Here is a 23,353-nt window from a genome sequence, read left to right on the forward strand (position 1 = left end):
AAAATCTTTATTAAAAGCCTGATCAAGCCAAACAGTTTTATTGCATTTTGAAATGAACATTGGACGTCTCTCTATCCTTTCCCCAGAGTACGGTGACTGCACTCGCCCATCCTGCAGAGGGCCCTCAGCAGGGTTTCAGAGAGCACTCTGTAGTTTACATCAGAGAATGAACATTCCCAGTTCCCCATTAAAATAAAAAACAACCAATCTCCCTGCCCTGCCCTGGTACTCCCCAGTGCTGTAATGGCTCAACACCCTCTATACAGTGACCCACTTTAAGGGCAGCTAGACTCTGCAGTTGCAAAAGGACATGGTAACTGCATTGTTCAGCTATTCCATTTGGTCTTGTATTACTGTTATATTTTTCCATACCCCGTTTCTTTTTCTCTTTTGCTGTTGTCCATTTTTTTCTCTGCAAACAAACTTGTCTGAAATTCTGCAGTGAAATCACTGGGGAGATGAGCTTCTGACAGCTCCAACATTCTACAGAGTTCCCATGGCCTATGCACCCTGGAGGACTGCAAGCCTTCACTCACCCTTCCAGTTTTCTACTTGATAAGTTGTGTGCAGCACACTGGCTTTCCCTCTTCTGGCCTATTTTCTTCTCATCACCTCATGTTCTCATTTACACACCCATACTTTTCAGGGCTGCTTCACCCTGATCAAGTTTTATTGCAAGGAAGGATTTATACTGACGGTTTAAATCTGATGCAGTGCTAGTCTGGCCTTTTCTGTAGATTTCCTGCCACCAAAGCTCACATTAGAAATAACAGCATTTAACCTAGTGTTTCATTTTCTTTTGACATGTTTTACTCTCATCCTTCTTCTTCCTTCTCCCTCTTTCCTCCCATCTTATTATTTTATTTTTCTCTGTTTCTTGATTCATTCTCATCTTTGCCCTGGCAGATCTGAGCTCCTTAACCATTCCATGTGAAGAGGAGGAGGATGAAGAAGAAAAAGCAGAAGAGACATATGATGATATTGATGGTTTTGACTCCCCAAATTCTGGTTCCCAGTGCAGACCCACTATCTTGCCTGGTAATGTGGAAATAAAGGAACCTACAGAGGAGAAAGAAGAAGATATTTATGAAGTCTTGCCAGGTGAGAAATTTTTATCTTCCGCTAGTTTCAGAAATTCATGACCTGATTAAAGAATAATAACTTTGAAAATTCCAAAAGAAGCCAAATCTAACCTTCATCCTCTGAAGGAGATAATGTGGGAAGCTTTACGAGATTGTAGGGAAAACGATAATGAAGCTCTGCCTTGCTCTGGGAGCAAGAAGAATTTGATTAGGGAGTGTCTTCTATCCATGTCATGTGAAGTAACTTATTACATGTGTCCACCAGGTTAAACAATCAAGAACATTGGTTTTTATTGGTTTACTGTGAGTTTTGGGATGAGTCATCAAAATTCTCAAGTTTCAACTTTTTGGTGTGTAGTTGTGAAAATAATGGAAAATTGCTTCAAAATTATGAAGGATTTCAAAAATCTGAAACGTTGTAAATGCTGACAAACGCTTTTAGTAATACCTTCATAGAGCAAACCTTGATAATAAACCTTGATAGAGAACAACACATTATTACCTAGTTCAGATATACCATGAATCAAATCATAACTTTTTTCTTTTTTTCCATGCTTCATGTCCACATGATCAGCATCACACCTGTGGAGAGGATTATCACTACTCTTAAAAAGACGCCTAACTTGTTTTATCTGCTCATCATTAAAACATGTCTACTCTCTATATTTCCTTTTTTCCAAAGGCATGAAAACTATCATCTTAAAAACTATATAGTCATCAATGCTTCTGCATAGCCATTTCTAGTGGGGATAACAGCATCTGATGAACAGTGCAGAGCTCAGTGGGGGTCAGACGGAGGAGAACCAAAGCCTGAGCTTTTAATTGTGAGGTAGTTAGACCACAGGAACGCTAATCTTCAAGTCCATTCAGAAAGATGGTTCCTATGGAAATTTGCCAGGAGTTCAGTGCTCTGCTGAGAAATTCAAGTTAAGCTTAAATTTATAGCAATTTAGCCTCAATCCCAGATGAACCTAGGAACTAAGGTGAATCTAACACTCAAGCCCCTGAAGATAGGGCCAGTTGCTAAAAGCATCAACAGTAAGCAACTTGCATTTCAAGGCTTCCTAAGAAGAGCGTCCAGCTGCATTTATCTCTTCCTGGGGAAGAAGCTACGTCATTTCTTCCTGAGTCAAGGGGCAGGACTTTGGCCACATGTCCCCGCCCTGCTGGGGACTTTACCCACCCACCAAAGAGACCCTGCTTCTTCTCCTAGCACTTCCAGCCTCTGCCAGTCCCGACTCTCCAGCCTTTTTGTTGTGTTTTATTATGCAAATGATATCTTGGTTGAGGTCGGGCCATTTCTTGTGTCTGACGTTAAAAAAAATGATAATTTCCTCAGCAAGTCATCGTCGTTAATGAAGTTTTACAAAAACAGATACAACCAAAGGAAAATAAAATTTCACAGGTGATAAATTTTTCCAATTTCCCTGGCAGAATTCGATAGGATTGTTAAATTAAGAGTGAAGGTGTCTGTTAGAAAGCAACGAGCAGTGATGGGTAATTTTATAGAGTGGAAAATTGAATCAAATTGCTACATTAAAACACAGCTCCTCTGAGAATCTTCCCTTTCACAGTCAGCTCCATTGCAACAGCAGGGTGCAGAAATGGATCTAATTCACAACACTCCCTAAAAGGAGATGCACTCCCCAACTTGGCCAGAATCTTCCTAGTGAGCTCATATTCTGCTCACTCCTGCCCAGGCTTGGGGAAATATCCGGGTGACAGTCCACTTTGGGTTACAACTGTGGAAGAGTGCTCTGGGAATACCTCAGTGAACCTTCTGCGGTGGGAAGAAAGGGCCTTTTTATGTACCATGTTTTGTTTTCAAAAGAGCCAGGGAGGAGGTGGCTGATGCTCAGAGACACAGAGCAAAGGAGAATAAAGAGAAAGAGGCCTCAAAAAATTAGATAAGTTTGGGACTGTCACCTTATCCCAGGAGTAGGCAGTGAAGGTATGATTGGCTTCCTAATGACCATCTTTCTCTTGCCTCCTAAACTTTTCCCCTTGGCCATTGCAGCACTGCCCAGAGTATCAGGGCATTTTTCCAAAATTCCCACCAGCTGGCATGTTGGATTGGCCCCAAGGGCATGAAGACTGGTCTGAGGGTACACTTACCCTGTATCCGCAACAGCTCTCCATTGGAAGTGAGGAAAGCCACACAGTAGGAAATCCAGAGTCTCTTTCTGCAGGTTAAGGAAACAGCAGCTAAGTATCCTCTTAGTTTCCAAAGGACAGCACTGTACCCAGCCAACACGTTCTTTCCCATGAGCCTCTATCCATCACAGTTCTTAGAGACAGAGTTGGAGGTGGGATATATTGGCATTTAATTATTATATGAATATTTCAGCAACCCGTCGCTATCACTCAGCTTCCTGTCCACTCCACTCAGCTGTTGCTTCTGAACTTACTGTTTGAATTTTGTGTGTGCCACACAATCAGTCCTGAAGAAACTGAGAAGGGAATGTGAGGGGGCCTAACACTGTCTCCTTTCTGCTGCCTTCTCACAAGACCACCTACCAACCAGCGGCACATGAGACAGCATGGTATCATAGGTACAGATACTGGCTCTAAGTCAGGATGGATCTGCTCTACCACCTGCTAGCTGTGAGACCTTGAGCAAGTTACTTGCCCTCTCCTTGCCTGATTGTACTACTTGTAAAATGGGGAAAACAATAGTAGTTGTCTTAGAGGGATGTGGTAAGGAGTCTAGAACTGACATATGTAAAGTTCTTAGCACAGAGCCCTGACATACAATGGCATACAGTGAGTACTCAGTAAATGCTGGCTATTATTAATGTGATGGTGTTTAAACAGGAAGTGTTATCTCCTTGAAGAACTGGGGGTGGTTAGGTCGCTGCCCTCTCGAACCAGACCCGAGACAGTCCAGTTGGATATTTCCAGCTATGTGTATGGAGCAGGTGAAATTGAAAATCCTGAGCAGATGGAATGTGGAGTGCACCTTCTGCTCATGCCCATTTTTACTGCGAGGCCAGGTGCTGTGTGGAAGGATGGCCTACAGTAACGCTGGATGTGCTAACACTGCATACCCATCAAGAGTCAAATACGTGGGCCTCTAACATTTGTTTCATTATAACAAGTAAATGTGCTTTGTGGAGGATATTTAACATTGACAGTTCTGCTAATCCTCCCTTTTGGGATGGGGCCCACACAAGCCCTCACTCTCTCTGTGGGGAAAGCCATGTTATTGAGACCTCCCTTCTAGAGTATAATTTAGATGGGCTTCCTAATAGGGAGAAAAATGTATGTAACAAATACCAAGTCAATAAAAAATGTTTTTCGTAATCAAAATAATGTATGGGTCATCACATTAAACTCACTCCATCACATTAATCATGGAATAATTAGCATTTGCTACGTGGCTAGCACTCTTCTGCCCATGAGGGAACACCAGAGCACTCAAGGTTTTCAGCCAGACCACAAAAACGTTAGTGCTGGAAAATATGGTTTCAAGGTTGGTATCTGGTGGGATTTCTGAACATCCATGTTGAGCATATGGGGGCTGATTTTTTCAGGATCTCATTTGCAATAGATTAAACTGCAGGGAACTACCACAAAGAAATGCTAAAGCAATATGTAGAAAATAGGAGGCCTTTCTTAGCCCTCTCTCACCACCACCACCACTCTCATAGTTGTTTTACAGGCCAGCATAGGCCCAGCTCCATGATTCAAGATTCCATAAAAGGACAGCTTTTATCAAATTTTGTCTGGGGTCTCAAGGCTGGGATCCAGCAAGGCGCCTGAGACCATTGAAGTGCTATAACTGGGGCCTTGTAGCAGCTGCAGTGGCAACAGAATCCGGCTGTGTTCTCTAGAGAGATTTCAGAAGCGCAAATGGAAAGAGAGATGAAGAGCCTTCTTTGGGAATTTCTGTGCACATTCCAATGCTGCCCACACTGCCCCAGGGTGTTATTATAGACCTAGAAACCAGATTGCTTTATAATAAAGCATATAACTGAGTTTTTAAAATTTTGAGTCAAATGGAAACAAGCATTCTGTGGAATTATTTTTCCCGCTGTACAGTTGTTCAGACCCACAGGAAGGGGTAACAGTGAAGGTAAGAAGTCTAAAGAAATTTTTAAAAAAATGGAGACGAAAAATACAAAGTTTATGAAGAAAGAGCATCAGGGAAGAGGCAACACCATTATCAGGCCTCCTCTGAACTTCTGGCCTTTTCTCTTTCTTACTCCCATACCCACTGAGCCCCAGCCACACAGTCCTGCTTGGCAGCGCCAAAACTGGAATCATGTTGTTTCTTCTACCTAGACTACACTTCTGATCTCAGCCTGTGAAATCATACACATTCTGGTCAACTGTCTCCCCAGTGACACCTTCCCAGATACTCAACTGGAATTAAGCTTTGCTTTAGCCCTCACCACAGTGATTTGTATTCAGGTCTTTCTCCCCAGTTAGTAGATGCTTAGGTATTATTAGTGAAATTAAATTCAGTGCATTCCAAGTGTTGCATTTAGCACAAATTGAGTTTAATATCTTATACATCATAATATCTTATACATCAAGCCCATATCACTGAAATAGGATGCAAATATTTTGAGGTAACAGTTGAGATTACCAAATACACAACAGAGAATTAAATGTGTTATTAACATCTTGCTTGTATTTTCCATGTGGTCTGATGAGGTGCTATAACATCTGTGGATTTAAAATATATCTGTGCATGTTGGGGAGCAGTTTATTTCTACTTTTCTGCACGTCCCCTTTGCACCTTGATTCTGTCTGTATTTCTGATGCATCTGTCACCAGAGCACCTTGATGTCTGGTTGTACATTGATACAGTTGGCATTTTTTGAAGCTTTTGTCACTTTCTTTGTTTTGGGAAGTAAGTGATTTCCCCTCTTCCTGATTTAGTCATTTTTTTTTTCCTAATGTTATTCTTTTTGATATCAGTGTAGCCGATGTCAGAAGAGTGTCAGAGTAGCACTTCAGAAAAGAGCCAGGTGTCATGAGAAGCTGCTGGCTCCTCTCTGTCCCTCTGAGGTAGATTCAGTGTCCTCTTCCTCTCAGCCTCTCATTAGTGTCCCTGACATTGTGCCAAGAATGTTGATTGAAATTGACTCTCCAGATACTGATGCTCATTTGTGATGCCCCATGGTTCTCTTATATGTTCGCACAGTTAACAGAATCTTCTTCAACTGTTTTCCCAATTGAGATGAGATATTTGGGGATCAAGTAGAGCATTTAATGTGATAAGTGGACAGTAATCTTTAGAGGTTAATTTGTTTAAAACCTATGTAAGGTTGGGGTCCCATATGCACCGTTAGGAACAAGGACCATTATAATCCATTACTGTTTAAAGTTGAGCTAGCACATAAATTTTAATTCACTCTTAAATGAAGATGTATTTCAGTAGATATAATGCTGAAATGCCTAATAATACTCTTATAAATAAATTCAACAAGCTCTTAGCCTAAAATATATCGTTCAAAATTGTCTCTTAAAATTAAAGCCTCACATTACAGATTAATAAAAATAAGAACTTTAGCTATTTAACCCACCCCTTTTTTTCTGTTGCCATATAATCAGTTGTCTTTGACTTGGAGTTTGAAAGACATCTGTTTAGTTTCATGGAAGGATCTGAGATAAATTGTATGCCTATTTGTATTGTACCCCCAGAACCTAGGGAGGTGCCTGGGGTGTAACTTTTACAACCAGCTGTGAACAGTGCTTTCCTTCACTATGTGACAGTGCCCCATCCCCAGTCTTCCAAAGACCCCAGAGTCATAGCACCAAGCCCATCAATGGAAAGGCTTCTGGATTTGAGCCTACTTTCAGCCACCCGGGAAGGACAGTGTTAGATAGAATAGATGTGGGGATTGGAGCTTCCCCATTCACATCCATCATTGTAGAGCTTAGTAATGGCGGTGGATGATATAAAAGCTCTATGGCCAGTGTTTTTCTTTCTTTCTAGGTGCTTCCAAAGGTGCAATGGAAAGTATCTGGTCTGGAATTGAACTGCATAGAACACATTTCTATTATTCCATCTTTGTATTATGACTAGATTAAGTGCCGTTGCCCAAAAGGATAAAGGAATCAAGTTCTAGTTTTCATTTTTATCATTGCAAATACATTTACATTCTCCTATTTTACAAATGCAAAGAGCAGGCAAGCCACTTTCAATAATTTATTTTAAAATCAATGCTAATGAGGTTATGTCTCGTCAGTGGCCAAGTTTTACAATAAAGTCTGATTTATTTAGAAAAGATCTTTGGTGAAGCTTCCCATCTAATGGCAATGGGAAGGAGGTGGAGTAGCAGCACAGTGACCCTCCAACTTCGGATCCAATTTGTAATTCACAGTGGAGATCTGACCCAATTTACATTGATTAGAATTGGGAGGAAGAGACAGCTGCACACAGACAGCAGAGGTAGAATAAACCCTCTCTGCAAAAGTGCCTAAGCACAGCAAATTATTTGCCTTTGTGATGGAGTTGTTTGATACGAACAAAAGAGCTGCTCTCTCTTCAAATTGTTGGGTATCTCTAAAATGGAGGATATACCAATTTTTCCTCTAATGTTTTCAATCCTAAAATTAGTCTCATGTCAAAAAGGAAATGCATCATAGCAGAGAAAGGAAGGAAGTGGACAAGTAACAAGAAGACAATGTGCAAAGAATGTTTGATGCGGTTTATTTCAGCATGATCTGTTTCCTGTATTTGATTTTACTCCTCCATTAGCTTAGGTTCTGTTATTCTCTGTGGTAGGGTTGAAGGAACACTACACGTGGCAAGTAGAACATTCTCTGCTGCTAGATCATACATGGCTATAAGAACTGTTGAGTCAAAGTGCTCCCTTTCCCATACCATATTATAGGGCAAATATATATATATCCCAGGGTATCAGTCTTTTGTTTTTTAGAGACAAGGTCTTGCTGTGTTCCCCAGGCCCAGGCTGGAGTGCAGTGGTGCAATCATGGCTTACTGCAGCCTCAAACTCCTGGGCTCAGGCAATCCTCCACCGTCAGTCTCCCAAGTAGCCAGAAGTACAGGTGTGCACCACTATGCCTAGCTAATTTTTATTTTTATTTTTTGTAGAGACAGGGTCTTGCTCTGTTGTCTACGCTGCTCTCAAACTCTTGGGCTCAAGTGATCCTTCCTATCAGCATGCTAGGATTACAGGCATGAGCCACCACACCTGACCATATCAATCTCTTTTTTACTTGAAATCAATTACTTCTTTAATGCTCTATAGTATTCTAACATATTTTTATTCTGCTGCTTCTTATCTATGAGCTTGGAGCTTACTTTTCCAGTCTGGCATACCAGAACTCATATTGCCCTATAAACATTACATTTTAAAAAAGGAAGAAAAGGCCGGGCACTGTGGCTCATGCCTGTAATCGTAGCACTTTGGGAAGCCGAGGTGGGTGGATCACCTGAGGTCAGCAGTTCAAGACCAGCCTGGACATCATGGTGAAACCCCACCTTTAAAAAAATAAAAATAAAAATAAAGAAAGAAAAAAATGTCCCCAGACCATCTCCTCAAAGGTTCATTTAGTGACAAAACTATAGAGAAGTAAGACAAGCAAATGTTGTAAGACTCAGAAGAAGAAAGGAAAGGAAATGTGGCCGGGAGAAGCTGATTATTCAGCCCACAAAACATTGCTTATTATACCCTATCTACTGTGCACCTGTGTGTATATATGTGTGAGTGAGAGAGTGGGAGAACATGGTGGTAGTGAAAAAAATAGTGAGTGTATTTTTGTTCACTTTGCCCCATGTATAAAATAGCTATATATAATTTTGACACATATTTACTTTATAAAGGCCCAATTCCTACTTTACCAGGTAATGTTATGAGATGAAACAGGTTAATGAGGGTAAGAAACTTAGGCCAATCATGTTATGACTTTGACAGTATAAACACTTGGCTGGAGTTAGACAGTGGCGTTGACTTAGAATCCATTGTGAATCTACAACAATTAATTAAAAGATCATTCCAACTACTCTCAGGAGCTTATACTCTAATGAACAGGGCAGGCTGAATAAAAACAATAAAAAGATAACTACAAGCCCCAAGTACTAGGAACATAAAATTATGTACATGACCAGCCTCCACTACCGCTGAACAAAGATGGATATATTAAGGATTAAAGACTAATTAACCACAGGAAGTTTTTTGGTTTTATTTCCCTGAGCCAGAGTCTTGCTCTGTCACCCAGGCTGGAGTTCAGTGGCACTGCAACCTCTGCCTCCCAGGTTCAAGCAATTCCCCTGCCTCAGCCTCCCAAGTAGCTGGAATTACAGGCACCTGCCACCATACCCAGCTAATTTTGTATTTTTAGTAGAGAAGAAGTTTCACCATGTTGGCCAGGCTGGTCTTGAACTCCTGACCTCATGATCCACACATCTCAACCTCCCAAAGTGCTAGGATTACAGGTGTGAGCCACCGCACCCAGCCAGTCACAGAGAGTGTAAACACCCACTTCAAATCACACACACACACACACACACACACACACAGTCTCTCTCTCTCTCTCTCTCTCACACACACACACACACACACACACACACACACACACACTAACATCCTAACTCTGGAGTGCTTAAAACCAGAGAGAATGCTTGCATAGAGGTGATAATTTTGAAGAGAATTCCAGAGGGAAGGAGAAAGGGAGTTTGAGGAAAAGGATTAGGATACTGGTGATAGACACCTAAATAATCCAATGGCCTGGAAGCTCCACAAGGGCAGGAACCCTGACAGTCTTTTTTATGGCTTGTCCCACTTCCTAGTGCAATGTCTTGCATGTAATAAGCACTTAAAAATGTTTATGAATAAATGAAAGGGAAGAGAAGGAGAGGGCCAGTTTGAAGGTGAGAGATGGTTTGTTTTTTTTTTTAAAGAACACAGTAGTTAAACTTTCCTTAAAGAAAAGAGTATGATGAGCTCAGAAAAAGGGGACCTCTCCATATAAAGAATGTGAGACTGATTGGCTGGACATAGTAGCTCACACCTGTAATCCCAGTACTTTGGGAGGCAGAGAAGGGCAGATCACCTGAAGCCAGGAGTTCAAGACCAGCCTGGCCAACATGGCAAAACCCCATCTCTACTAAAAATACAAAAATTAGCTGGATGTGGTGGTGGACGGCTGTACTCCTAGCTTCTTGAGGGGCTGAGGCAGGTCAATCCCTTCAACCCGGGAGGTGGAATTTGCAATGAGCCAAAATCGTGCCACTGCACTCCGGTCTGGGCAACAGAGCGAGACTCTATCTCAATAAATAAATAAATAAACAAATAACATGAGACTGTGAACCACTAATTGCTAATACTGATCATTTATCCCACCAGATGAAGAGCATAATCTGGAAGAGGATGAGAGTGGCACTCGACGCAAAGGAGGTATAAGAGCTCCTAAATGCACAGGCACTGGGTAGGACATTATGGGCTTCTGATTAGAGAAAGCACCTTTTTCCGAGACTACAAAAATTACCTATCTCAATAATTAAGAGTGTATCTATGTGTGACCCCAAGAGCCCCAAATAAAGTGACTGAGTAGGGAAATATCTAAACTTTAAAAGCAGCCATCCATTCACTTTAATTAATGGTTCCCAGAACAGCCAAGATTTATCCTAGAGAGGGCAGGAAGCCAAACAAGATATTTATTTTTTCCTATCAGTTTTTCTCAAATCAGTACAGTGAAAATAGAATTGCCTCATCTCTAAGAGATCAGAGGATTGAGAATGGAAAGAATGGAAATGTCTCCTCTCTGAGAGGCCCGGAGATTGCAAGTTCAGAGGGGAATAGAAATGTGTCAGATCTAAAAAGTGAACACAGGGTGAAGGATAGAATTGCTTGGTGATGCTGACTTCTGATGGCCTGGTTTGATTCCAGGCACATTTGGAAATGAATATATAACAGGTTTGTTGAATATAAAATTACATCTTATTCATCCCAGACTGTTAACCATGCTTCAGGCTGTTAGTGAGCGCATCCTTTCTGAGGTCAGATGCCCCTCTGAAGCCTCCGTAAGTGGACCAAGGACCTATTCCATGGTTGTCAGTAAAGGAATGCTGCACATTGCAAGGGCCACCTCAAGGACATTCATTCCATCAGCAGAGCCCTAATCATGACTGATTTAGATACTGGCTGATATTTTTCTTAGAGAGTCTATGAAATTCTTAAGCCTAGGAATTCTTGCCCTCTTTCCCTCCCTGCTCCTTCTGTTATCTGGCCGTCTTTTCCCATTCTCCTCTCTCCTTTCCTTGTGCTTTTTCTTCTCTTCTTTATCCATCCACCAAAGCTCCCATTTCTAGGTTCATTCTCTGCAGAAAGTAAATACTTAAAAGGTTTAGGACCCAAATTCCTAAGGGTCCAGCTTCTCCCAGGGAAGAGAAGAGATAACAAAGATGCAGCTTCAGAAGTCATGTGCCAAAGCAGGAGAGAAAGCAAGCAGTGGAGGCAGGTATGATGCAAGGATGTGAGTGTAGCTGCAGGGACCTCATGATAATGAACACATGTGATTAAGTTCATTCTGAAACCTATTTCCTTCTTTTGTCTACTTACTATACAGAATTCCAAATGAAAATCTGTTCTGACCCACCCATGTTCCACATATATCTTTTCTCAACCAACTTCCATCACCAGTGCAGAAAAGAAATGCTTCATGTGGACAGCTTGGGTGGAGTAACTGTAAGCTTCCTGTGGCCAATTTCATATTAAACTCCATTCAGGAAGCATCAGTCTTTTGGCAAAGTCTAGAATCTAGTTTCAGACTCCTCCCTCATCTCATTTCCTCCTTCTACCTCTTTCTCTAAGGTTATATCTGGGAGGTGAGAGTAGATTTATTTCTTAACTGTCCCCACAGCTATAATTCAAGTAGGTTTAAAAAAAAAAAGAAAACCTTTTGTTTCTCATGCTTCTTGCCTCCAAAATAAGTGTTGTTAAAGTATAGCGAGCTCGCACGGGGCGCGGTGGCTCAAGCCTGTAATCCCAGCACTTTGGGAGGCCGAGGCGGGTGGATCACGAGGTCGAGAGATCGAGACCATCCTGGTCAACATGGTGAAACCCCATCTCTACTAAAAGTGCAAAAAATTAGCTGGGCATGGTGGCACGTGCCTGTAATCCCAGCTACTCAGGAGGCTGAGGCAGGAGAATTGCCTGAGCCCAGGAGGCGGAGGTTGCGGTGAGCCGAGATCGCGCCATTGCACTCCAGCCTGGGTAACAAGGGCGAAACTCCGTCTCAAAAAAAAAAAAAAAAGTATAGCGAGCTCTGAATATGTTTCTATGGTTTATACTTCCCACCAGTTATAATGATTGGTGACTTGGTGATTAAAAAAACAGGAGGACTTTTCGCTCTCTCTGCAGAATCTGAGGCAGAAATTTTTATTATTTGTGTTTATTTACTGATTGATTGATTTTATGTAGTGCCTTTTCTCCAAAGGCGCTATAGAAATGGTGAAAAATATATAAATCCAAATGTCATCACTTAGTTTTGTAACAATAAAAGACAGAGGTCTGGGGGAAGGGCAGGCAGCCCCAGTGAAGGCATTTAAAAGGTAAGGAGCTCTAGGACAGCCTGAATTCCTATGTCATACACAAGCTACACAAGTTTGTGCTACTTAGTTTTTCTCAGGTGTTATCATGCTTTTTGGGGAAAAAAATTTTTAAGCAAGTTGATCTTTTCCTTCCTTCTTCCTTTTTTCCTAAAAGATGCTATGGCTAGCAGAGTAACTTTTAAAATCCAAGTACTTTTTTCCAACCTCCATGAATCCTGTTCCTTGAATGCTGTGCTTTTCCCTGATGGAATTGCTAACATTTTTAAGGCCCAACTAGATCTTATCAGAATGGGTGAAAGAGATTCAGTTCATACTTATTGAGTGTTAATGACCCTGTAAGATGTAATTTCTTTTATTTCCTTCTGTTACCTAGAAAATCTATCACAGCCTTGTAGTATTGATTGCTCAATCTATAAAGAGCTCAGTTTACAGCATGACTGCTAGTAACAGGGTTATTTTAATGAGTGACTCTTCAACACCTCAGATTTTCACTAAATTCCAGCCCATCAGCCTAATAGTCTAACACTAAAGGTCTTAGGTAATAAGAGCTTATCACCTTTCCTTATCATGAATAGGTAACCTCCAGGTAACCAAAAATAAAACTTGCTCTGCATTTGTTTTTATAAAAATTACTAGCCATTTGTTTGCCTGCACTATGTCAAATAAAAAGCAATCCTGGAGGCACAAATCATCCTTTGATACATAAAATCCCTGACCAAGGAAAACCTGAAATAGACCCCTCCCACCCATACCTCCCTCAGTCTGCCCCAACCCCAGCTCTGAAACTGTGGGCAAACTAAGCCAAAATGAGACACAGACCACACCACTGTGATCTTAAAAGCAAATGGTTGCTTTCAGGAGGGCCAAAAAATGAAAGACCACAGAGGTGTTTGCAGCTCTTACCTTTTGAAGCCTGTTTCCCAAGACCAAACATGAGCTGATTATCAACCAGCTAAAATATTGGCCCAATGAAAGAGTAAAAGAGATGAAAATCAGAATGTGAGTGTTCCCCCACTTCCAACTCATACTTATAACAGCAAGGACCATAGTAATTTCAGAACTCAAGATTAAAGGCCTATGAAGTAAGCAAATGGCATTATCCAATTGCGCTTCCTCCTCTGGTACCACAGTCAGTGGATACTTTGCAAATTTTTTCATAGCCTTCTTCCAAAACAGTGAATAAATTATCAAGGCTGGGCACAGTAACTCAAATATAAAATTCCAGCACTTTGGGAGGCTGACATGGGAGAATTGCTTTAGCCCAGAAGTTTGAGATCAGCAAACTTCTGATCTGTTGAGGGCAACAGAGTGAGATCCTATCTTTTCAAAAAATTAAAAGATTAGCTGGATGTGGTGGCATGAACCTGTAGTCCCAGCTACTCAGGAGGCTGCAGGTAGAGAATAGCTTGAGCCCAGGAGTTCGAGGCTGCAGTGAGCTGTGATGTGCCATTGGACTTCAGCCTGGGTGACAAAGTGAAACCCCGTCTCGAACAAAAAAAAAAAAAGAAAGAAAAATTACCAGAGTTTACTTGAATGGACTAAATATGTTGGACCTTTCTGACCTGGCTTAAAGAACATTTCAAGTCACTTCCAATGGGTCACTACTTAAGGCATTTTTTTGTCCAAGTCTCACCATCCCATGCTTTCATAGGACTGGCTTTATCTGTCTTTGCATTCTGTCTCTCTTTTCCATAACTTAAGAGGTTATACAGCCGGGCGCGGTGGCTCAAGCCTGTAATCCCAGCACTTTGGGAGGCCGAGGCAGGTGGATCACAAGGTCAAGAGATCGAGACCATCCTGGTCAACATGGTGAAACCCCGTCTCTACTAAAAATACAAAAAATTAGCTGGGCATGGTGGTGCGTGCCTGTAATCCCAGCTACTCAGGAGGCTGAGGCAGGAGAATTGCCTGAACCCAGGAGGCGGAGGTTGCGGTGAGCCGAGATCGTGCCATTGCACTCCGCACTCCAGCCTGGGTAACAAGAGCAAAACTCCATCTCAAAAAAAAAAAAAAAAAAAAAGAGGTTATACTCAGCGCTAGGCCTCACTGACACAATCATTTTAGTCATCAAGAAAATGTAAATAACATGCCGGCCTGCCTTTAGCCACTTTTCCCTGGTCACAGCTTGAATTCTGTAGCTACCCAGTGACTCCCAAACATAAGCTGAACTCTGGAAGGAATAGTCAGGTTTTATTGTCCCTAAGAAAGGAGAAAGGCAGAAAGATGTCCTGGTCCTTTTTACCTTAAACTTTCCTTGTAAGGCTGGGCATGGTGGCTCATGCCTGTAATCCCAGCACTTTGGGAGGCTAAGGTAGGTGAATCACCTGAGGTCAAGAGTTCGAGACCATCCTGGACAACACGGTGAAATCCCGTATCTACTAAAAATACAAAAATTAGCCAGGCTTGGTGGCAGGCACCTGTAATCCCAGTTACTCAAGAGGCTGAGGCAGGAGAATTGCTTGAACCTGGGAGGCGGAGGTTGCAGTGAGCTGAGATCGCACCACTCCACTCCAATCTGGGTGACAAGAGTGAGACTCCATCTCAAAAAAAAAAAAAAAAAAACTTTCCTCATCATAGAGGCTAATTTTCAGACATTGACTTTATCATCGGTAGCACCATCTTGGCCTCAGTTACAAGAGAAACGACTGTCACTAGTTGTAAAGAACCTGGCATGCAATGACAAATGCTTTGCAATAAATACCTAGAAAAAAGAAACCAATACTTTTTTTTAACTTGGTCTGTTTCTATTCTTCTTATGACATTTTGGTTGCTTGGAGCTTAGCTTCCCTTACATAGGATAAAGAGAATAAGATGCTGCTCTTTTTTTTTTTTTTTTTTTCTGTAGAAAAAGTCTTTCTCAGCTCTGCTAGCAATTTAAATGCAGTGATCATACCCATTAGCTTCTCTATCATTGTAATTGTTGTTAATTGTTATAACTGTTTTAGTTATTAGTGGTATCATTATTGCTCTAGGTTCTCTGTCTGTTTTATGCTAAATATATTAGTGCTTTGCTTTTGAATTACCAGACTTTATTTAGTGCAGAGTTACGTTTTTTGGAGAGACATTGAGAAATGCTGGCATTAAGCTTTATTCTTTTGTTTTTCATTCCAAATGGACAGACTGGAAAAAAAATAATTAGATGGAATAATGTCCTCAAAATGAGAATGAGGATGTTTTGAATTAATTAAACGGTCAGAAGGCTGCACCATTTCTGATTTCAGACGGCTGCCAGAATAGTATAAGCCCAAAGGAACTTAAATCCAGCCCATAGAGGCAAGCCTTACCTTTGGGCTCTCAGTTTCTCTACCTGAGCTTGTTTATAGGATGAGTTGGGCAGGTTTAGGGAGAAGCTGGACTAGCCCTGCAGCCTTCTGGGCTTTTCAGCTCTTCCTGGTGCCAAGCTTCAGGAATGAAGCCCTCCTCCAACTTATCTCTTCCCCTCTTTAAGGTCCTTAAATAACACCCACTTGATCAGAAAGGCCCTTTCTAATCCCTCATACTATGTTAGATTCCCTGTTACACACAGCATCCTCAGCCTCTCCTTCACAGACATATCACAATCATAAGTAAACATTTGTATAACTGTTTTTTCCATGGTGCCTCCCCGACTGGAAGGTAGCCTTGAGAGGAGGGCTCCTGTGTGGCCATTGTGGAATTCCCAGTATTTAACACAGTTCCTGGCATTTAGTAGGTACTATATATACATGTCTGTTGGATGCTGAGAAATGAAGTTGCATGCACACATACACATAAATGCGAATCACATGTGTGTTAAACAGGAAGTCTGCAATATGGGGTCATCTTGCCCCGCTAAGAAATTGCCTACCTCTAACTGATTTCCTTAATACAGAATACCTCAAGCTGGCTAGCAAGTTCAACCTTTTCCCAGTTTTTAGCCCTTCATTCTGCCTGTTTTTTGGAGCTGTTCTACTTCTGACAATCCCTATTCTTGGGCTGAGCTAAACCATCTCCTGGATTCCTGAACTCCGTCTTCTTTTGGCCTTTAACATCAAAGACCTCTTCTATCTAAAATTTTTTCCTGGAAGGCTTCTGTTTTCCTCCTAGCTTCTTGCTTTCCCTGTGATCTGTTGTGCTTTTAGAATAGGTCTTTTTTGCCAGGCACAGTGGCTCACGCCTGTAATCCTAGCACTTTGGGAGGCCGAGGTGGGTAGATCACCTGAGGTCAGGAGTTCAAGACCAGCCTGGCCATCATGGTGAAACCCCATCTTTAAAAAAAAAAAAAAAAATAGGTCTTTTTCTAGATGTTCTCCCAGGCCCATATATATCCAATGTCAAATCACTTTACATATACACCAAAAGGGTACTCAGTATTAGGACCTATCCCACATCCAGGCACACTGCAGGGAACAGCCCTCCAAAGTGACCATCCACTGGGCCAGAAAAGACCAAGACAAGTTTGTCAGTCTCCTTACAGCTCAGAAATATTGTTATGGTTTTAGAATCTAATTTCATAAAAATGGTTTTCTCTACTATATATAAATCCATGAAAAATATTGATGTCAATATTCTTTCATTCCTGAATTTAGTCAAAATCTTGGGGTGATTAATCAACTCCATTAAAATTGAAAATTCATAATATATCCTCTGGGAAAACTACTTTCACTTTTCAGGGACTTACATTTCTCTATTATTTCATGTACTTATATTTCCAAATATATAAGCTTTGTCTTTTCAATAGTTAACATATTTCTCCCTAAGTATTTTTCTTCTAAACATATGATCAACTGTGTGGCAGAATGTTTTCACAGTAGTTATCTTGTTTGCTGCCCTTTGTTGTCTACTGCACACACAGACAATTTTATGTGTGAAGAAAACATGCCTGAGTTTCTATATGGTTGACATTTTTACTGTTGTTTGCAATACCCGAGTCTTAACTAAATAGTTCTCTCTGTTCTCTGTTTTTGTACCCTTTAAGATTCCTACCAAAGTTCTCTTCCAAAGACATATAGGGATTTTGTCCCCCTGTGCCTTTATTCTTTGAATTGCCTGTAAGTCAGGAACAAGTAGGAAAAAAAACAAATATATGCAGGATGTCTGTGACCCTACTGCCCACTTGCCCTATCCTCAGCCACCAGTACTATCACTGCTCTTGAGAGGCTCAAAATTAATAAAGGGAAAGGTGGAAATCTATAGAATAGATTCCCCAAAAATCCTGAGAATTTTAATTAGAACCCAGGCTTCCTGACTCCCATCAGTTGAATTTAATTTTTTGTAGGTGCTTTGTTCCCAGCTCTCATACAGAGCACCCCAAGGAACAAGGAGCATCCCTGGTCTAGTGGGCATTAGCTCTCCTGCCATTCAAATCCCCAGATCCTCTCCCATTTTGTACTCTAGTGTTTAACCTTTCCGGGTAGAGGATCAATACAAATTCTTCATTGTTAAGAATCGATGGCTGTCCTGTGGCATCATTGCCATCTAGTTTTGCTGAGAAGCTCAGTAAATCTCTCCAGCTGCTTCTAAAGCTTGGTTTGTCGTCTTCAGTTGCTTTCATTTTTAATGCAGATCACTTTGGTTTCTTTTCCCCTGGGGGCTTGCAGATAAATCTTGGCAGACGTGTTCAGGGTCTACAAATGAGATGCTGAAAAAGGGCCAGCCCACCCAGAATTTAGTTGTAATGGATGAGACACCCCCTTGGTTCCACTTAAAGACTGGGCTATTTGTTTCAGTATTTATTGGTGATTACCTCATATAGTACCTGGGTGGGAAGTGCCCAGGACAAAGTTGCTATGGACAGAGGAGGCCGAAAAGTGAGCTGTGATCCAAAAACCTGCTGGCTGACTCAGCCTTTCTTGTAAATAGGCCGAAGTCACAGATTTACTCTGATCCTTCAAATGCATAATGAAGAGAAAAACTAGATACTTTAGATGGCCTGAATCAGGAAAGTCTGGCAGGAAACCTCTGCACTGCTTACTTACAAACCCAAGTGAAAAATTACCTGCCTGATTTTCTTTTATTAATAAATAAATATATTTATCATATTGTTGAACTGCATCCTACTAGGAGTGATCTGTAAATATTTAATGTTAGTTAATGATCTCCTTCTCCCATAGTCCTTTGCTCATGCTGAGTGTTTGGCTGTATCTCATCTCAACCCTCCTTAATCTCAGGTTTCCTAGGGACAGTATCAGAACCCTGGTTTCCATTTATAGCAAAAACATGGGCTCCTTGGAAAAAACAGAGTCCTTTTAACTTTGATTTTTCCTCTCTTTGATCAGTAGACTATGCCAGTTACTACCAGGGCCTGTGGGATTGCCATGGTGACCAGCCAGATGAACTGTCCTTCCAACGGGGTGACCTCATCCGCATTCTCAGCAAGGTAAGGATAGAGAATATGGGGCTTGAATCAAAAGTCAATTTTTTTGCTCTTGATTTAGACACCATAAACAGAATTACTCCATATCATACAGTCCCCCATGGCTCCCTCACACATAAATTCCCATTTATTCATAATTGTTGGGAAAAGTTTTAGATGAAAATCCAGATTCAGGAACCAATTTTCACATTTAAAAATATAAGGCCAGGCCAGACGTTGTGGCTCACGCCTGCAATCCTAGCACTTTGGGAGGTCAAGGGGGTGAATTTCCTGAACTCAGGAGTTTGAGACCATCCTGGTCAACCCAGGTCTCCTTAAACCAGTCTCTTCTAAAATACAAAACCCCAATCTAGTCTAAAATTCTGGACACCCAGTCTCTACTAAAATACTAAAAATTAGCCAGGCATGGTGGCACACTCTTGTAGTCCCAGCTACTTGGGAGGCTGAGGCATGAGAATTGCTTGAACCTGGGAGGCGGAGGTTGCAGTGAGCCGAGATCACACCACTGCACTCCAGCCTGGGTGAGAGCAAAATAGATTCTGAGACAGATCATCCTGTCTCAAAATAAAAATACAAGGCCAGGCGCGGTGGCTCACGCCTGTAATCCCAACGCTTTGGGAGGCCAAGGTGAGTGGATCACTTGAGGTCAGGAGTTTGAGACCAGCCTGGCCAACATGATAAAACTCTGCCTCTACTAAAAATACAAAAATTAGCTGGGTATGGTGGTGCATGCCTGTAGTTCCAGCTACTCAGGAAACTGAGGCAGGAGAATTGCTTGAACTTAGGAGGTGGAGGTTGCAGTGAGCCGAGAAGGTACCACTCCGTCTCAAAAAAAAAAGGGAGAGGTGGCTGGGCACAGTGGTTCACACCTGTAATCCCAGCACTTTGGGAGGCCAAGTCGGGCAGATCATGAGGTCAGGAGATTGAGACCATCTTGGCCAACATGGTGAAAATTCCATCTCTACTAAAAATACAAAAATTAGCCAGGCATGGTGGTGGGCGCCTGTAGTCCCAGCTACTCAGGAGGCTGAGGCAGGAGAATCGCTTGAACCTGAGAGTCAGAGGTTGCAGTGAGCCGAGATCACGCCACTACACTTCAGCCTGGCAACAGAGCAAGACTCCTCAAAATAAATAAATAATAAAAATAATAAAATAAAATTTTAAAATAAAATGCAATAAAATTGGTATTATACCAAAACTATGCCAATCAAAATTTAATCTTTTTCAGGGACTTGTGCTTAAAGGTCATCACTATGTACATAATTTATTAGCATATAATACTATTGAAATCATTCTGGCTAAGCTGTCTTCTTATTTAATTTATAGATAAACAAGAGTGTAACATACTTACGTATGGGGGAAGAGTCAGAGCTAGTTAACTCAATTGGTTTGAGCAATTGCTGATAAGGCCAAGAGAGTGAATTCAATCACACACAGGCCAGCTAACTTTATTCTCTTCCTCAGTCACAAGTTAACCCCTAGTTCCAGCTATCTCACAAATAGTATTGTTGACCATAAACAAACCTTTAAAAAAAAAAAAGATGGATTATTTTACATCAATTACTGATGTGAAGAAGATTCAGAACTCATGGGCTACAGTCTGAGGGATCAGTAGGATCATTTTGGTAAAGAAAGACAATACATATTCTACAGGTGGGCTAAAATAATAGGTTCTATCCTAGCACTTGTTAAAAAGCCCTCTCTCCATGCAATCAATCTCTACAAACACATTTTTGAAATAGGCACAACTTGCTCTTTAATTGCAGAATATGTGGATTCCATAAGGGAAAACTGAAAAACCATTTGTTATTAATCTGTCATTTATCATTTATCTTTCTTCTTTTTTAATGTATGAATATATTTTATCTTTATTCTGTGAATTTTACTACCTTAGGCAAAGGTTTGTCTTGGTTTGAGATATACCATAAGCACCTTAGGAAAATCTAGGTCAGACCCAGAGCACCTTTCCATGGTTCCAACAGAATCAGGCCCCTTTAAATACGGACCCAATTCAAACCCAACCCTTTGTTTGCAACAGAGTAGGAGGCCTGCAGGCGTTGCTGAGTGAGATCACAATTTTCTAGTGATTTCTCCTGGATTCTTAACTGACTACCACCCTAGTGCCATTTCGGTGCAGCTCCAATACACCAAGAATAAATTGGAAGCAAAGAAGGGAGTGGACATTGGCCTGATTGGTATTTCAAATGCCCGAAAGCAAGGTTTGCCGTGTAATAGAATTTGTGTACATTACCACACTGGCATTACAGGGGTAATCGAGTTATCCACTCAGGTGTGACCAGGGCTCTGTTTGCCCAGAGCCTGCAGGTGAACAAATTAACTGTTTACATTGTCTGGAGGTGCCTGCAGCAGGAGGTGGGGAGAAGAGAGCCAGACTGGCTGCTGGCCTTCTCTCTGTCATGATTATTTTGTTTGTTTTGCATGTCTTTTGCCTTTGTTAATGGCTTTTCACTGGGGGTCCCTTTCCTCTAGTTAGAAGGGGTTGTGCAGTGACCTGTCCTGCAGTATGGAGCTATCTGTGGTTACCGTGGCTACCATATTTTTAAGAAATCTTAAAGAACATGGAGAACCAACCCAATCTTTTTTTTTTTTTTTAACCAATTCCTCTTCCCCTTCTCTGTTACTAAAAGCTAACATAGGCCAGGTATGGTGGCTTATGCCTGTGATCCCAGTATTTTGGGAGGCCGAGGCAGGAGGATGCTTGAGCCTAAGAGTTCGAGACCAGCTTGGGCAGCATAGCAGGATCCCATCTCTACAAAATAAATAAAAACTAGCTGGCTGTGGTGGTACATGCTTGTAGTCTCAGCTACTCTGGAGGCTGAGCTGGGAGAATCACTTGAGCCCAGGAGTTCAAGGCTACCATGATTGCTGCCATGATTGCCACCGTACTCTAGCCTGGGTGACAGAGTGAGGCTTTCTCTCCAAAAAGAAAAGAAGAAGAAAAGAAAACTAATATATCAGAGTTTAATTCAATGAGAATACCTCGCTGCCCTATTTCTATCAGCTTCTTTCTCCACTCTTCTGGAAGGTTGTGAGTCCATTTTCATACTGATCCATTGTATTAATAGTAGCATATTTCTTCCCCAAAAAGCTATACCAGCTGGCTCCCTTCCCCATATTGCAAATCCCTGCATATCAAAGAGGAAATGAGAAGTTAGGAGCTCAGCTGACCTTTCCCTCGTGAAGCTTCATTCCAGTTAACGTTGGTTTGGGGAGCATTTCAATTTGGATTCACCTTTATTATATTACCTAATTCAATAATAATCCTTGGACAGGAGGGAACCTTAAAAGGCCACCCAATCTATTTATTGTGTTGCTTCTAAGAAGCACAAATGAATAAGTTCAAACAGAAAAGGAGATTCCACTGTCATTCCCAGCCATCTGTCTATTCAGAAGGTCAATCGTGCCTACTCTCTGGAATTTTCTCTCAGATAGATCCTAATTTATTCTCACTTTAGTCTCAGCTGCCTTCCTTTGTTGGGGTCCGTTAACACTCCACAGCTGTCACTCACACCTGTAAGGACAGAACTAACCCAAGTTAAAGAAGAAAAGAAAAAAAAAATAAAAAGAACTAACCCAAGTTGAATTTAGTCCAGGAAAATGATGTCTAGAAAGCTCTATTTTACTTTTCTTTTTGTCCAGTAGAAGCTCTGTTGGGCAAGAAGGGCCTGCTGTTTAGGAATCTGGGGAAGTCTGTTTCCCTGAGCAACACAGATGCAGCTGTGTGCAGCTCAGCTTAACTAGACTTGTTTCCTCACCTGTTAAATGAGAGCGTGGAGTTGTATAGCATCTAAGAATCCTTCTACCTCAGACATTCCTGTTCTAAATATGGTGGGCCTGACACTGTGAAACTGCTAAAGAAGTTCCACACAAAAATGTGTTTTAGCTTTAATTACTTATTCAGTTTAAACAAAAAATAATGTTTTAAATTAACAGTGCTTTTGTTTTCAGAAGTTCTCATAAATACATCTGGTTTCCCCCTCTCTGTCTATCTAATAAAAGTATGCAGTATTCTGAAAGGCCCAGTCCGAGGTGAGGAGGTTAAAGGATCTAGAAAGGAAAGTGATATAGAGGGGGCAGGGGAGATGATGATGGCAGCTTTAGTCATAGGTTACTGCTGCTTCCTGCTGTTTCTTTTTTTTTTTTTTTGAGACAGAGTTTCACTCTTGTTACCCAGGCTGGAGTGCAATGGCGCGATCTCGGCTCATCGCAACCTCCGCCTCCCGGGTTCAGGCAATTCTCCTGCCTCAGCCTCCTGAGTAGCTGGGATTACAGGCACGCGCCACCATGCCGAGCTAATTTTTTGTATTTTTAGTAGAGACGGGGTTTCACCAAGTTGACCAGGATGGTCTCGATCTCTTGACCTCATGATCCACCCGCCTCGGCCTC

The 23,353-nt window shown here is 41.5% G+C and overlaps 1 protein-coding gene across 4 annotated transcripts in view; it reads left to right on the forward strand.

The window, feature by feature from the left end:
• The window catches only part of SKAP1 (src kinase associated phosphoprotein 1), a 313,962-nt gene that overhangs the window by 265,003 nt on the left and 25,606 nt on the right, over positions 1-23,353 (forward strand). The window contains exons 9-11 of one of the 4 annotated variants that reach the window (XM_039476898.2): positions 907-1,101; positions 10,406-10,456; positions 18,849-18,949. In XM_039476898.2, coding sequence (XP_039332832.1) covers positions 907-1,101; positions 10,406-10,456; positions 18,849-18,949 — 347 coding nt within the window. The remainder of the gene's footprint in view (positions 1-906; positions 1,102-10,405; positions 10,457-18,848; positions 18,950-23,353) is intronic. The other 3 variants (XM_039476899.2, XM_039476900.2, XM_039476902.2) reach the window with 3 other exon arrangements.

The sequence above is a fragment of the Saimiri boliviensis genome, chromosome 17 (genome assembly GCF_048565385.1).
Source record: "Saimiri boliviensis isolate mSaiBol1 chromosome 17, mSaiBol1.pri, whole genome shotgun sequence".
In the NCBI taxonomy this organism is placed as follows: Eukaryota; Metazoa; Chordata; class Mammalia; order Primates; family Cebidae; genus Saimiri; species Saimiri boliviensis.